Here is a 17058-nt window from a genome sequence, read left to right on the forward strand (position 1 = left end):
TATGTGGTTTTTATTTTTTAAAATAAAAATCATGTTTGAGAATTTCGATCAACTTTAAAGTATTTTTAAGTTTCACTTCTAAAACAGCTTTCTTCCATGGACAGCCATAGGAAAAATAACCAAGGTCAGGGCCAAGATGCATTTATGAATGAAAGATGACTCAGAAAGGCTTTAGAAAAGCAAGAAAGCTGGCAAGGTTAAAAAGGATGGCAGAAATTATTTGAAATAAAAAAACACCCTTTTTCATTTCATTCTTCACAAAAAAATAATAGAAAAAAAATTATTTGACCACCATGCAATTGTCTGAACTTGATAACAATAACCCCTTCTGGAATGAGATTGTTCAATGGAAAAGTAATAAAAGCCTCTTTCCATATTTCAGAGCAAGAAGCATCTCACTGAGTCTGCATGGTTCTCTAGCTCATCACAGTACAAGAGCACTGAGAGATAACCCAGCCCAGAAGAGTAAATTAACTTCTTTTTGCACATCTGTTCATCACTGGCATGCTTGAAGAAGTTCTCATGGAATAATTTTCTTTCTCCTCTGCTTCAGAGGATTTGTACCAAATTTAACATTAGAGGTCTTAAAATCTGATAACATGAGCAATGTCAAGTCACTTAGATCCATGTACAAAAGAATAAAAGAGGCAAACTACACAGTTGCAAAGTGAAGCCTCTTACTTATACCAGTCTCAACACTACAGGAAGAATGAAAAGCAAATATAATAGCTATTTTTAGTAAGTTCCAGAGATAACTGAGAATTCAAGTATGCACCAACAGCAATATTGCTTATATACTCCCCAGGCTATTTGTAGGAACTACAGTGCAGAACAGAATTGTGGACATGTGGATGAATACAAAATGCTGAACAAGAAACACAGATTTTATAAAAAGAAAATTTTACATCCAACACCTCCCACCTCCAGGGGATCAACAAGCATACAGAGAAAGGAAGTCCACGTTAAATTATTGATTTTCCAAGAAGTTCTCTCCCTTACAAAAACACTGAAAGGAACTAAGCACACTAAGAGGGATGAGCCTCACAAGGAGAAGAGACAGGACAAAAAAAAAAACGTGGAGGAAAGAAAATAGTAAAGTGTTCATTTTCTCACCAGAGGGAGGTTACCAGTGAACTAGAAGTCTCTACATGTACCCACTATTGTGCAGTCTACAGCAAGAGGCTCCCACCAGGGTACTTCCCAAGTTAGAGCAATCTCATGTTTAATGGCCAGTGCATGGACATGTGCATTAGTAGCAGTGAAGCACATCAGGGAAAACACTCCTAACTTTAAGGAAATTATTGCATTACTAGACATTACAAGGAAAGGTTCTGGAGTTCTATCACTTTGACTTTCAGTACCAAGCAAAACAAAGCTGCACATCAGAAATTATGAAGAAACACAGCATGCAACAGAGCAATATCAAAATATTGCCATATTGGGCTTATACTCTTAATATTGTGTGCAGTTCCTGTCCCTGTTGCCCAAAATTCACTCTTTCGCTTTCCTATTTTAAAAAAGGAAGTCTATGCTGCCATTTTGGAGAGAGAAAGTGAGGATGATTAAATGTGACAGTTTCTACAAAAAACAACCAAAAAAACCCCCTAGAGCTGCTGAGTTCAGAAGAGAGATACTGTGAGTAATAACTGAAGCAACTCAAACCTATTTCAAGAGAGAAAATGGTCCACAGAAAAATGAATACATCCACCAAAAACTCCTCTGGCTCTACTCTTGTAAGCTTTGGCACTTCAAAGCCTCTTACAAACTTTCAAGCCCAGCTCCCTCAGTTTCCTATCAAGATGAGTGATTTTGGTGAGTGCTGTGATACATGGGCAGTAACAGTCTTCTCCTCAGGTGACTTATGATCTGAAGAACATGAACATGCACTGGGAAACTTTGCACAGGAGAATTGACCTAGATTGATTCAAGATTGGGAATGATAAAGACTTGCATTTATTCAAATTCCTTGGACAAAATAAGTTGCAGAAGTCCATTAAGAAGTACCAAACATAACTATATAATTTCTGACTCAAGGTAGTTCCTGGCCTTCATGTCAGTATGAGCTGAGAAAGTGCTAAACAAGATGCTTAAAATACACTCCGTCTTTTAACAGTTTTTCTACTTCCTCGAGCATCTGCTGTTGAACTCTGTGGGAGATCATGTGGACTGCTGATCCATCTCAGCACCTTTGGTCTTGTATGGATTTTATGTTTTTATTTCTCCACTGGGTAAATTCTTTTGATTATATTTGGGAGTTATCCCAGGGAAGTAATGAAAAAGAGCTATTGAAAAACCTACAGCAAAAATATTTCTGCAATCTACTGCTGTTACAATTCAATCCAAATTTTACAGGAAAGGAAGTCAGAACAGATTCTCCATTAAGTTCAAGCATCCTTGGCATAAGATGGGTTCCTAGTTACAGATACAATCGATCATGCCAGAAGTAAACAGCAAGCCAGACAGGGAGGAAGTGGTGAGAAAGAGGTGTCCATTTGTATGTCTCACTGGATTTCATAAACAGTCCTTTCCCATGCAACACTTCCAGAAAATAAAATAGGGAAGGGATATTTCTAAGGGTTTTCTATACTCTTGTGTTGGTATGTTTTCATTTCCACAGCTCTAAATGTAAATATGACAAACGAGTGAGGGAAGTTCAGGAAGAGCAAAAAGTATTTGGGTGATGTTAAAGCTCTTTGTAACAGATCAGGAACTCTTGTGGTTCAGAATTCAGCACTGGAGAGGAACAAACAACACACCACAGGGTTCAGCCTTCTTGAAGAATTTTGTATGAGACACTGCATTGTGTCACTGTCACAATTCAATTGTTACTCAGGGGGAAAAAAAAAAAAAAGTAAACAAAGGACCCAAACCAAACCAACCAAAAAAAAACCCCAAAAAACCAACCCCCCCACAAAAAACCGCAACCAAATGCCAAAAAACACTCAACCCAAACAAAACAAATCCCCCCAAAACAAAAACAAAACAAAAACCAAAAACCAAACAACAACAACAACAAAAAAAATCAACCCAAAACAAAGCTCACAAAGAAACAAATAAAAAACCCCAACAACCCAATACCACAACTAGCTATGGCGTTTGGTAAAGTATGAATTTGATTACTGATCTGGAAAAAGAATTTCTATTGTCCCTGAATAACTCCTTCTCACCAGTTCAGCTGGAGTTCTCAAAGGAGATTATGAAACACAGGAGTACTAAAAAACCTTCTCCTACTGTAGTAAATTAAATACAGTTTTAACATCCAGCAAACTATTAAGTTTGTAAAACAAAATTCCAATTTTGGGTTCTCAAAATGTAATTAGAGCCTTTCTTTTGAAATACAAAACTGGCCACATAATACTTTCTTGAACTGATAAACCCCAATTCATTTTACAGCTGTTTCTGGTATGTCTTACTTAAATATCAACAAAATCCATTTTCATCACTGAGCACAAGGAAATAGTTGGTTCAGTAATTTTTCTTGTACAAGGAAGCTAAATAATCTTGAGTTTTGATTCACCTCACATTTATTGTTACAAGGTTTCACATGTATAACATGTTTTTTGGTTTTACGAACCCCAGTTTATCAATCACTGCATGAACTGACTCCTGCACACAGCTTTTTATTGTACCAGAGCCTATGACAGCAGCATTCTGAAGAGGGAGCCAGAGGATTATGCATAAGGCTTTCTCGAGCCAAAAGAATTCCTACTAACTTGTACCTTCGAAAAAAGGCTTGTTTTAAAAAATAATTTAAAAATGTAAAAAAAAAGTTAAAAACCAGCTACCCATCTTGGCTCCTTTTTAAGTGCAGAGCACCCAATCAAAAGCATTAACTCACCTTCTACTGCTTTCAATGCAACTAATTCATCATATAGTACTGCCTTCCTTACAGCCCTTAATATTATTTTTATCACAAGACTCAAATGATAGTTATTTATATGTTTCAAAAAATGCAGAACACCTTTACCATGTTCTACACTTTCCATCACTTTTGAAACTCAGTTTTCAAAACTCTTTTTAAGTAAGTGCTCTCAAATAGAAAAGCTTATTGGAGCATCTGAATACTTCTAAAAGCATAAAGCTAAATACACTTGCACCAAATACTATTCTCACTTTATATCAGGCTTCACAGTCTATTGGGAAAACATTTATCAACAACTGAAATTACAGCATGGTGCTAGCAAACCAACATCAGTGATTGGCAAATGAGAATAGTTAAGAATCTACAAGATATTAAAAATCCAAGACACTTCCATAAACACAGAAACTATGAGCACTCAAAAGTAGCTCTGTATATGGAAAATATTTGCTAAACTGATTATAATTGTTAGGAAATTTGAACTGGGATTTTCTAAAATCCTGTATTTACAGCCAGAAGAGTATTGGAAATTGCACAGCTCTGTTACCCTATCTGCCTTCGGTGCAGTTTTTAGAACTTAAGAGAAACAGAGATAGAAGCATTAGAGTTATAGCACTTTTAAAACAAAATTTGTATACTCATGTGTTTAATCACCGTTTGTTACTGCACTCAAATTGATTATCAATTCATATTCTAACCAAATAACCTCCCATCAAAGTAACTACTATAGTTCCAGTAAAACATCAACAGTGTATTCAAGGAAGCAAAACAATTACGTATCTATACTATTTCAGGTAAGAAGGGAAATACATAATTTTGATTTTAGGTATGAAGAGAAACACGTGAAGGGAGAGCACATGTTGACAAAACTAAAACATGTATTTCTTTATATTTATTTACTTTTTAAACTTTTAAACAAGTTCTAAAACTTATTTCACTTATAAGTGCTTTCTAAAAATTCAGTTGAGAACACATTTGTGTCATTGTTCTTGTTGAAGGCAAATGCTTGAAATATTATGACAGAAAGAAAATTTACCCATGAGATTCTCCTAGAGGCCATTGAGAAGGAATATGAGGGTAAAAGAACTGGAGACCACAATAGTCTGATGTATAATCACAATTAAAAAAAAAAAAATTAAGTCCAAACACTGCTAAGCAGATAAGCATTTCTTATGCTGTAGATTTCAAAAGGATGAAACCTGTTTCAAACTTGAAGTTAAATGCTTTGGCTCTCATGTGTAACTAAAAAAAAAGTCTTACCTTGCCCCGAACTATATATTGCTTTCACAGATTTTTTCACCTTCTGTAGTGCAGTTCTGTCTTGATCCAATGCCTACAACAGCAAGAAGTAAACAAACTTTAAATATTTACTTAATTGATTGCCAGAATATACCTTAAAAACTAAAAAGAAACACACAAAATAAGTAGTTTCACAGGCTGGAAAAAGCTGCAGGTACAAACGATTCAGCCTGTGGGAAGGTCTGGGGTCATTCAAGCCCTTCAAGATGAATTAAAGAATTGAACTGAAAATGCTCTGACAACAGAGTAGAACAGTACTGACAGTGCTAGATGAAAAACACTATTTTAGTTCTGCAAAGGACAAAGCATATATTCAAACTGCATTATATTTTGGAAAAAAAACCCTAAACAAGAAATAGCAGATGCTTCTACACTAGCCCTAGAGTTTCTACTACAACTAAATTGCTTATTAACATCTGTGGTTCTCCCACAGCAACAGTGTTTATAGACATAGAAAATCACACTAACCCATTGCACCAAATTCTACAACATAACTCCAAAAGTACAGCAGATGAAAAGTAGAAAATCAAAATAAAGGAATAATATCTGATTTTGTGCAACATAATGTGACTGAAGGAATGATAATAGTAGTAATAATAATGAAATATTCATTTTCGAGATTTTATCTTTAAGAATTTTGAATTTCTGCAATAGTTCCAAAATTCAGTATAAAATGTATCCTGGTTTAGGACAAATCTGGGAGAAAACCTCTGAATGGAGTCCCTCCAGAAAGCAAATTTAAGCGGCCTCTCCCCAAATTGGTTCAGCAAAAAGATTTATTTTGAGAAATATTACTAATTATTAATATATTTAATAACAGTATATATGCTATATTTTATATAATTGATTATTATGAAATTATTACATAATGATGAATTGAGGATTAGATTTCTAATCATATATAGAAATTTTTTAATAGTTTGCTATACTTTTTTCCTATTGAGATCACAGGTGATTTCCTATCACCTAGGTAATGTTAGATCAATAATTCCAAGTTTTAATGAAGCTGGCAGTGTTTGCCATAATACATTCACTTTCAAGTCATGAGAGATTGGAGAATTTGTACTCAGAACCATTGTCAGGACAGCAGCCCAACTGAGCATGGGAGCTCGTAACAACCACACAATTTATGCTGCAGAGAGCCTTGCACAGCCCTGTTGTCCAAAAAGTTCAAACTGGGGGGGATCTGAAGACTGGCAGAAAAAGGGACAATGTCAGCTACTCCTGCTTCCTCACAGAGGGACATCACCAGCAACACTGAGTGAAAACACACAGTAAGCAGAGCTGTCATTGTCAAAACTGAGATGATTTTGACAGTGAAAGCCTTAGAAAACCTTGTAGCACCTTCCAATACCTGAAAAATGGGGTCTGCAAGACAGCTGGAGAGGAAGGTTTTACCAAGGCATAGAGTGATAGCAGAAGGAAGACTGGCTTGAAACTTGAGAGTAGGTTGAAATTAGGTGTTAGGCAATGATTCTTTACTGTGAGGGTGGTGAGGCACTGGCACAGATTACCCAGAGAAGTTGTGGATACTCCATTCCTGGAAGTGTTCAAGGCCAGGCTGGATGAGGCTTTGAGCAACCTGGTCTACTGGAAGGTGACTCTGCTTGTGGCAGGGGGTAGGAACTAGATGATATTTAGTTTTCCTTGTATGATTCTATAATTGAAGAATATTCCACTGGGCATTAAGAAGCTCCAGAAAACCACATCAGGAGATCCAGATCAACTACAGTGTTAAGCACTACAGACAGTTAAACGTGAGGGTACTGCTCATCAGAAAGCTCCAAACACTGAGTGTTCCTGTCCATGAGCACTTACAGTAGGAATACATACAGAGAAACCTATTCATATATAATGAATTAGTAGCCCAATCTTAACCATGAAAAATGTTATAGCTGAACAATACATGATAATCTGTAGCAAAATAAAATGGAATGTTTCTGTTCCTTAAGTGGAAACAACCATTTTCTCAAATCATACAATCACTCCTGTGGCAGCTAAAACTAGAACGTTTGGAACCACAAAAGCTGTAAAAATGCCTTCTGAGGCTATTTATCTCTGGGTTTTTTTTCCCATTTACAGCAGAACAATGGATTAAAACATTAAGAATTGCAAACATCATTACTTCTTTTGCTCCCCACTAAAACAGTGGGTTTGACTTGATTTATATCTTGCCAGGAAAAGTTACCATTTTTAAATGTACTAAAATATTGGGAACTCTGTGTTCCTTTCCAAGACAGTGCACAGCAAGTGCTTCTCTTTGATTCCTCTGCAAATGCTGTCAAAAGCTTTTGCTTCTGCCTGCCTCCTATGTCAGGCAGTTGCTATCATACATTTCCTCTGAAGTTTTCTCCATCTTCAATGACCATAAAAAAATAATGACTCACTTGTCTACTGAGAGTTTGAACACAGGGTAAGAATTTGAAACCAGTATTTTGAAAGAAAGAAAATGGTTAATATTGACAAAATTGAGAGAGAAAACTTTTTTGCTAAGGTCTAATACTGAAGCAAATTGAACACTCAGGAGAAAGAAACAAATACAAAAACTCCAGGAAACTTTTTCCTCAAGTTATCAATATAAAAGACTATGACAAGCAGACTAGAAAAATCTTCTAAATTGGATTTGCTATTGAATTAGATGCAATTGCTAATGTGAGAGCAGGAGGAAAGGGAACATTCATTATTTTAAAAGAGGAATCACTGAGCAAAGCAATATACAGAGATGACATCCACAGCCTGAAGGAGCCAGTGATCTAAGTCAGAATGACATCACAGGCCGATTTTGTATCTTTATATTTGCAAATATAATTTTTATGTGAACTACTTCTTCGTAGTCCAAAACTATAAACAAAACACACTTACATACCAGGTACAGAAAACCTGTTTCCTAGGGTTGCTTAGGTGCTTTTGGGTTTTGAGGTTTTTTGGTTGTTTGGTTTTGTTTTGTTTATTTTATATAACTGGAGATAATTTGTTTCCAAATATATTACATTCCTCTTAGACGTATTTTGCTGATAATTTTTAGCTGCTGCTCTGCTGCAAAGGCAGTAAGTAGCACTCCATGCTCAATTCAATTATTATTCCAGAGTAATATTCCCTTCTCAGCAGGTATAGATAGGTATAGATATGCCTCCCTAGTTAGGTTAAAACAAGCTTTTGCAGTATCCATAGATTTTCATTTCGAGTATTTAGAATACTAAATATTTTAACTGCCTATTGTCGAAGACAAAAAAAATCTGATCTTCCATTAAAACTGGCATACATTTGTATTATTGAAAATTGCAATGTCTTAGAGATGCAAGGGGTTTCTGTGACAATCTCTAGGTATTCAGTGACACTCCTTCCTACCTTCAAAATTCTTCCTTATCACTACCCACTCCTGGCAAATGCTTCTTTCTTCATTTCTAGGATACCATCTTGCCGGAGGCCTTTTTAGGTTCCACTGAAGAACATTTTCTCACCCTCTCATGCATTTTGGAAAGACAAATCATTTAAAGGTACCTACACCACAGATTCACTACCTTATTAGCTGAACAAAGCTTTATTCTTGAGAACAGTCATTTTGGAGACAAGCTCAAAATAATGCAAAATCAGTTTTCACAAAAAAAAAAAATAAAAATAAAAGAACTGAAATGGAAAAAAGAGAAAGAACACAAAGCACCCATGATATTTAACCTGCTTAAATAAAAAGAAGCAAGGAAAGCTCCTTGCTCCATTCTCAGCAGATTCTCTATTCAGATTCTTTATTGAGGCTTCAGGTTGCTGCATTCACTTATATTGAAGCTTATGCTCAAGAAGAAAATCTCCTGATCATGCAACATCAGCTCTTCTAACTAATCAGTGTGAAATTCCCCACACAGTTGCACCAGATATAATTTCTCCTTTCTGCTAAAATATGGCTGCTTTGAACCTAGCCTGCCATTTCAAACCACCAGCCTGGTTCAAATCTGCAGTGCTGAACAAAGTGGAATCTCTGCTCCCCCACCCCAGAGCACTCATGTTGGCCACACAGTGACCCAGCTCAGGGGCTGCTGTGGTGCCAACAGACCCATGAATCCTTTTGAGCACCATGGATCTAGCTCACCTTCCCTCAGTGCAGTACACACTGACAGACATTTGTACTTACAGCTACCATTTCACATTCAGAGAAGGTACCTCCTCCCTCCTAAGATGTACATTTACAGGTAGCTATTGATATGAATGGAAAACTTGTTCATCTGAGGATGTAAAACCAAATTAATTTTGGGCTGGAGACAAGGTGAGTTCTCTCAATGGATCATTTAATTGATGCAGATCACTGGGTAGCTGCACATGCACTTTTACCAGCCTACCACAGCATACAGATCAAGGCCAGGTCAGAAGAGGTATATGCTGACATTCCCTAAACCACGCCAGTCCTCTCTGCTGCACATTTTCCACTGCTATTCACACTGACAGACACTGCTTTTGCCTCTCCTCAACCCTCAAGAGCCTGATCTCTTCTCACTGAAAGGTATTTCTATTTTGGGACCATGCTCTGTGTTAATAGCCTCTAAATTTTAAACTAAAAATTATACAACAGTGCAATGTGGAAAGTGGTAGATTCTGGTTCGCCATCTGTCTCTGAGGCAGTAAAAACTGGAAGGTTCACATTCAGATTAAACCACTAACTGCATCTTTAAAACCTTGTGTCTTTTTCTTCTGTACAGGTATGCATATATTTATGGGCATGTGTGTGTATAAATACTTATATTAGAGTGTATTAGCAAGTGTCCCTGCCCATGGCAGGGAGGTTGGAACTAGATTAATTTTAAGGTCCCTTCCAACCCAAACCATTCTGTGATTCTATATTTGTGCTGATGTGTTTGCGCACAAAAGGCTACATACTATAACCATACTTATGAATATTTGAGATACTTATTGCTAATATACATGAAAATCACGGTTTAAAAACCACATAAACCTTTCTTTCTAGATTAACACAACACTACTTCCAGAAACCAATCACAAAAGTGCTTTGCACACAAATTTAGCTTTTCTAGAAACCAGCACCAACCCAGAGGCACACATTTGCACAAAGGATGCTACTGCCCACTGAGCTCACTAGAGTATTAGAACATCAAATACATTTTATGTGCCTCGCAAACCTTTACAATTTGAAGAGGGGTAAAAAAACCCCACTAATTTCTGTTTCAGCCTTACCATAACAAAAAAAAAGCTGCTCAAGACATTGATGATCACATTAATATGTCAGTATATATTTTTGGATATTATCAATCCCCAAGTGGATTATTATCCAAAGGAGATGCATTTTCCAATTGGAACAAACCAGTCATGTTTATACCAGAGGAAGTTTAGAAATTCACACCATTTGTAGGAGGTTTGTACTAAAAGATTCCATATCCTAGCACTACCAGAACCTGCCCTCAAAAATTATATACCAGAGAAGAAATGTTTTAAACCATTGCAATATTTTGCACAAGACAAACCCATGAAAGATCCTTGAAGGCAATAAGAGCATGCACAACCTATGTACTCATCACAAAAACCCCTTCCTCCATGTATTTTAAGAAATTATTTTCTTATATTAAAAAAGTAATCCGTGTGAAATATAATAATATTTGAGGTTATACACACAAATGGGTGTAATGAATGCTTGGTAGTCATGTGCCTGTATTGTCAGACACATGAATAATTATTTCATGGAACATACATGAATGATTTATTGGCTTCAAGAGAGTGAAAGTAGCAAATCTGTCACTTACCAATTTACATACTACTCTAACCCTGGCACAGAAGTTACTGTTGGCTACATTATAAAACATGCTTGCCCTCTGCTCAAATCCCAGTTACAGGACCCATGGAATAAAGTAGAGCAATAGCACCTTACAAAGTTATGGCTGTTGAGCAGCAGTATCAGCCTTCCTCACCATAAAATCCAGACTTTATTGGATATACAATAAACACAGAGTAGACAGCTAGTAAAAGTTATTGCATGCCACTGAAATTGCGACAACAAAAACCCCTATAATTGCCACAGTGAAATAAAACCAAAAGAGAAGATTAGCATCAACTGTTGGTCTTCTGTAGCTCACTCATTAAGAAATGAGCACACTTCCAAACCCATTTAATTCTGAGCACACAGAAGTGACTCAAACTATCCCTCCTGCCCTTCCCTCTCCACTCAATTTATACTGATCCTGCCAGTCACCAGAATGAAAATTGTTTCCAATTGCTGTTCTCATCACATGTTGACATGACAAAAAATAGAGGTGTTAAACTGTTAAGAATTTTCTAGAGACAATCTCTTTGTGTAAAAGGTGCATATAGAAAGGTCCAGCTTGAACTTGTCCTGAATTACTTATGAAAACCCCAAAGGGTTTCCCCATGAGAGGAAGCAAACCAAAACAACACATAACAAGCACTTATGATTGTAGTGACTGATGCAAGCATCATTTCATATACCACCATTTACCAGCTGCACTCAAAAGATGACCAATTAAAATAACATTATTTTTAAAACCTTGTCTTTTCTCTGAAAATTTCAAGCTTTAAGTGTTCTAAGCATAACCTAATGAAAAAAACATTCAGTGATCAAACTGAGTAAATACATTTTTCCCAAAAGTACTTTTTCAGGTAATGTCAAAATTTAACATAGGCCCCATCAGTTGAACTTCCTTCACATCTGCTCTGAGCTATGTGGTCTGATGCAATGCAACATCCTCTCCAAACTCCACATATGTGACAAAAATCACCAACCTCCAGTGCTATAAAGGTCACAACAGATGAGCCATCTCATTTGTGTGGGCTCTTGAAAGAGCTGCAAAAATGTTAACCACTTAATTATTCTCCAAGTATTACTCAAATGGAAGCACAGTAGATATTGCTTGTAAAAGTTCAGTTTTGCTAATTGTAATTTGCTTGACAACTGGATCCTTCTTTGCAACCAGACTCCTACCCAGCAGCCTTTCCTGCAAGAGCAAGAATACAGACACGAATCACTATGTATGATCACTTCTGCATAAAATGAAGTTAACATCACATTTATTCTAACAAGCATGGTGTGGATGTTGAATTTTGAGCACTCTGACACACCTGGGAAAGATTAACAGTATTTTGGGCAGTTTCTTCCTTTAAGTTCTAAGATGAGTTACATCAACACTTCTGAGTTTAACTTACTTATCTTGTGCACATCTGAAAAACAAGCTAAGAGATTTGTTTCCAGGAATGTTGATGACACTTATCTGATTTATTTTCTAATTTTTGTTGTGTAGGAGATGCTGAAACGCCCACAATTAGTGACAACACTTGAAACCATCCATGACAGTTTCCCCCACAGGCTCTAAACTGGCTTTGCTGGGTAGAAACTAATCTTGGTGATAAATACCAGAGAATCAGAGATCGGTTTGGATTGGAAAACATCATCTAGTTCCAATGCTCCATGGAAAGGGACACTTTTCACTAGATCAGGTTGCTCAAAGCCCCATCCAACCTAGCATTGAAACCTTTCAGGGACAGGGCATCCACAGCTCCTCTGGACACAACGGGGCATCCACAACTACTCAGTGAAATATTCTTATCTTTACACTGGCAATAACACACCTTGAGCTAGCTACAACTGCTGGAACAGCTATCATTCATAATATACAACCACACATCTTAACTCAGCAGTAGTAAAGCTGAATAGAAACCTAGAATGGCAAAACCAGTGAAACAATCTTCCCATTTTAAATGGCACTGCAGCACAACTTTACTTATTTCTTACCCCAGTTTCTGGATAAACACACTAGCGCAACTGCTGGGACAAAATATGGCTAATTCTAACTCTGCTTAGGCTGACTAGAGCTTTACAAAATGCATAAATGAGCGGACTGGAGACCCTTCCCTTAAAAAAATAAAATAGTCACATGAGCATAATTTAGATGTGAAGCATTCATGTTTTAATTTCCATGTCATGTTCTTTAATACATTCTCTGGACAAATATAATTAAGTGGGAAAATTATAGAAAAGGAAACAATAATCAGGATAGTCAAGTCCAGTATTTTAATAAAAGCCTCATCTAAAAGCTTCTATTTTCTTCTACACTGCCTTTTAATCAACATTCAAAAATAGCATAAATGTACAGTAGAAAATGAAGATGTACATCTCATCTTCATTGTGGTACAGAAAACCTACAGACCTCTAAAAGCTATATAGGCTGAAGAAAATCTAGCCATAGATATGTGTGTAATACATATGATTTAATTACAGATATGTTTATTTACCAGAATAATTCTATATACAACTTAATACCAGAATAAAATCTGCTTCCTCAACATACAAATAAAAAAAATGAAATAAGAAGAGATATCAAAACTAAAGCAAATAACTGAGTTTGATTATACTCTGTTTGGTTTATTTTGGGGATGCTGGCAGACACTATGACCACTTGTAAAGCAGCTATGCATAAAAAAAAATAAATTCTGACCCATGTATAAGCATATAAGTGACAGCAATCAATCAAGACTGCAAGAAGAAATCCTACAGTATAAAGGTAACTTAAATTCCCCAAACTGTGTATAAGACCTGTCAAAGTCATGTACAACTTTCTCTTCCATACCAAGGACACTTTGAATACAGTGCTGATTTTAAAGGTATTGTTTCAAAACCACAGTGAAACTTAGAAGAATTTGGCAGCAATTTTCAGCATTTTAGGAAACATTATGAGTACTTTGCAAGCAAACTGCTACTTACTTCACAGAATTTTTTTAGCCTAGTATTGTGTTTTGCAAAAAGAGCCCCATGCTGTTTCTCTTTTATTACTGTATTACAGAACAGACACCCTTAGAGAATATTCTATGATTTTTTTAATAATATCACACTTGTGACATAATTTATAGCCAAGATCCTAAACACAGCTAAATTACACTAGCAACATTTTCTTTAAAATACTCAGACAAAAATAATTCACATTCCACAGAATCAAAAGCAAAAGTTAGTCAAAGAACACAACTTCCCCATACATGCAGGACTTGAAGAAGGTTCAAGTTCAGTGGAGGTAGAGAAGACCACGCCCAATTATCCTTCTCTTCCTCAAGCTTAAATCACTTTCGCTAACACTTGTACTAGACACCCACAATGAATATAAAATAATTATAATTATTTTATATAAATAATTTTATATAAATAATTGTAACTAACTCTGCTGTGTTTCTTTGGTTTGTTTTATCTAAACAGCAGACTGATGAAGGCTCAGAGAGGTGGGGCTGCTCAGCCTGGAGAAGGGAAGGCTCTGGGGTGACTTTACAGCACCTTCCAGTACCTAAAGGAGCTACAAGAGACCAGGAGTGGGACTTTTTACAACAGCATGGAATGATAAGAACAAGGGGGAATAGCTTTAAACTGAAGGAGGGTAGATTTAGCTTGGATGTTGGAAGAAATTCTTTACTGTGAGTGTGGAGAGGCACTGGATCAGGCTGCCCAGAGAGGTTATGGGTGCTCCATCCCTGGAAGTCTTCAAGGCCAGGCTGGATGGGGCTTTGAGCAACCTGGTTTAGTGGCAGCTGTCCCTGTCCAGGGCAGGAAGTTGGAACTGGATCATCTTTAAGGTCCCTTCCACCAAATCATTCTGTGATTTTATGATGAGGATGTATGTCACTTCAAAAGAACACAGGCTTCCAATATCATTCTCAAAAATAAGAGAATTTCTGTTTCAGAATGGAGAAAGGAATGTGAGAAAGCAAATGAAAACCAGGATTACTACCACAGGGTAACAAGAGTGCATGGGCAAAGTTAATTCTTACCATGTAGCTTTTCATGCTTGTGTAATACGCAACTAGAACATATAGGTTACACTTAAACATAGGACAAAGTAATGCCATAATCTAAAATCCATCCAAAAGAGCAGTGATTACATAATGAAGTATATTTAATCAGAAACCAAGTTGGTAATATTTTAGTCTAATGTTTTTTTTTTTTCCTTTTAACTATACATTCCCACCCAAAGCACAAAATTAAGGCTAATACTAAAACCCATTAATTTATAGCATTTATCTTGAATTCACCCAGATTCCCAAAAACAATTTATTCATTTCAGCCCATTCTAAATGTTGTATTAGCTAAATCTAATGGATGCAGCTACTGATTAAAGGAAATTAACCTCAGTCAACATCAGTCTTAAGGACAATCAAGAGGTTTCCACAATTAAGGAATAATTTTACATAAAAACTAGACAGACAGCCATACTGAACAATAACAGATGAACAGGTTATAGTATTTTAAAATTAAATAACAGTACAGTAGCTCTCACAGAGTTGCAAAGAAGCTGTGAACACAACAGAAACTTCTGAATTACAGGATAATCACTTGACAAACACCTTCAAACTTTGATGCTACGGGACATGACACTATGTTATGACCAATAAATATAGTACCATTTCATGATCACTGTTAGTGAGACAGACACTTTCTTCATTTTTACATTTCTGCAGCTTCCTTGTAGTATTTTTGATAAAAATTAAATACCTCCAAATGCAATTTAATTGAGTGGAGGCATATAAATGAAAATGGATTGTTGTCCTTTTCCTTAGGAAGTAACAACTGTTTCAGTTATCAAAAAATAAAATAGATGTCATACAATATACACCAAATGTATGTGTACAGTTAAAATACTCCCATAGGAACACAGAATGAATGTATAGGAAAAAAATGGTGAGTAATATAACAAAAATTTGGACAGGAAAGAGGAAATTGTTAAGCAAAGGAAGGTTCCATTCCATATTCCAGCTGGTGTTTTACGATTGAAAGCAATGGGACAACGGGAATCCCTGTAGGTTTTAGTGGAAAGCCAGAGTGGTCAGTTGCTTCACAGGACCTGAAAAATATGGTTTTCCTCTTTCTCCTCTTGCAACCACTCGTTCCCACTATCTTCTTTGTACCAGCACATTACTGATCACAAAGTCAAGGAATTAGATCAGACTAAAGTTGCCTTTTTTGGTGGGCCATTGCAAATGAGGATGCACAACTGCATATATGGTGGCTCTAACCCCTTCAATGGATGCACAAACTTGCACACACAGATCAGTGTGTTCTTGTGGCCAGGAAGGCAAATGCTATCCTGGGCTGCATCAGGAAGAGCACTGCCAGCACTTTGAGGGAGGTGATCCTGCCCCTCTGCTCAGCCCTGGCAAGGCCTCACCTGGAGTGATGTGTCCAGATCCTGGCTCCTCATACAAGGCAGACACTCCTGGAGTGAGTCCAGTGGAGGAAAAGAAGATGATTAAGGGACTGAAGAATATCTCTTATGAGGAAAAGCTGAGGGAGCTGGGTCTGTTCAGCCTCAAAAAGAGGTCACAGTGAAGGGACCTCATCAATGTCTATCAGTATCTAAGGGGAGGTGTCAAAAGATGGACCAGGCTCTGCTCAGTGGTGCCCAGCAACAGGAGAAGCGGCAATGGGCAGAAACTGACGCCCAGGAAGTTCTACCTGAAAATGAGGAAGAAATTCTTTACTGTGCAGTGACCAAGCACTCGCACAGATTGCCCAGAGAGGGTGTGAAGTCTCCTTCACTGGAGATATTCAAGAAACTTCTGGACCAATCCTGTGCCATGTGCTCTGGGATGATGCTGCTTGAGCAGGAACATTGAACTAGATGACCCACTGTGGGACTCCATGAAAATTGCCATGTGACCTGAGAAGACAGATTATATTTCATACTTCAACTACATTAAAATACATACCATCTGAGCTGCATCCCTTGTAATCCACCTACTTCTGATCTGTGAAGATACACTTTAAGACTGTAAAATTAGAATGCTTAGAAAACAATTCTGTCAGAAGGCAGAAATATCCATGCACAGAGGCTAAATTCCATCTTCTCCTTCTCCAAACAGAGGTGACTCCATCTACAGATTTCCTGTTTAAATCTCATATTGTTTCTCTT

General features: G+C 36.9%; 1 protein-coding gene across 3 annotated transcripts in view; it reads right to left on the reverse strand.

Moving 5' to 3' along the window:
• Positions 1-17058, reverse strand: part of ASAP1 (ArfGAP with SH3 domain, ankyrin repeat and PH domain 1) — a 143424-nt gene that overhangs the window by 65244 nt on the left and 61122 nt on the right. For all 3 annotated transcript variants that reach the window (XM_058831159.1, XM_058831157.1, XM_058831158.1), the window contains one exon: positions 5120-5192. In XM_058831159.1, coding sequence (XP_058687142.1) covers positions 5120-5192 — 73 coding nt within the window. The remainder of the gene's footprint in view (positions 1-5119; positions 5193-17058) is intronic.

The sequence above is a fragment of the Poecile atricapillus genome, chromosome 2, assembly GCF_030490865.1.
Source record: "Poecile atricapillus isolate bPoeAtr1 chromosome 2, bPoeAtr1.hap1, whole genome shotgun sequence".
Classification (NCBI taxonomy): Eukaryota; Metazoa; Chordata; class Aves; order Passeriformes; family Paridae; genus Poecile; species Poecile atricapillus.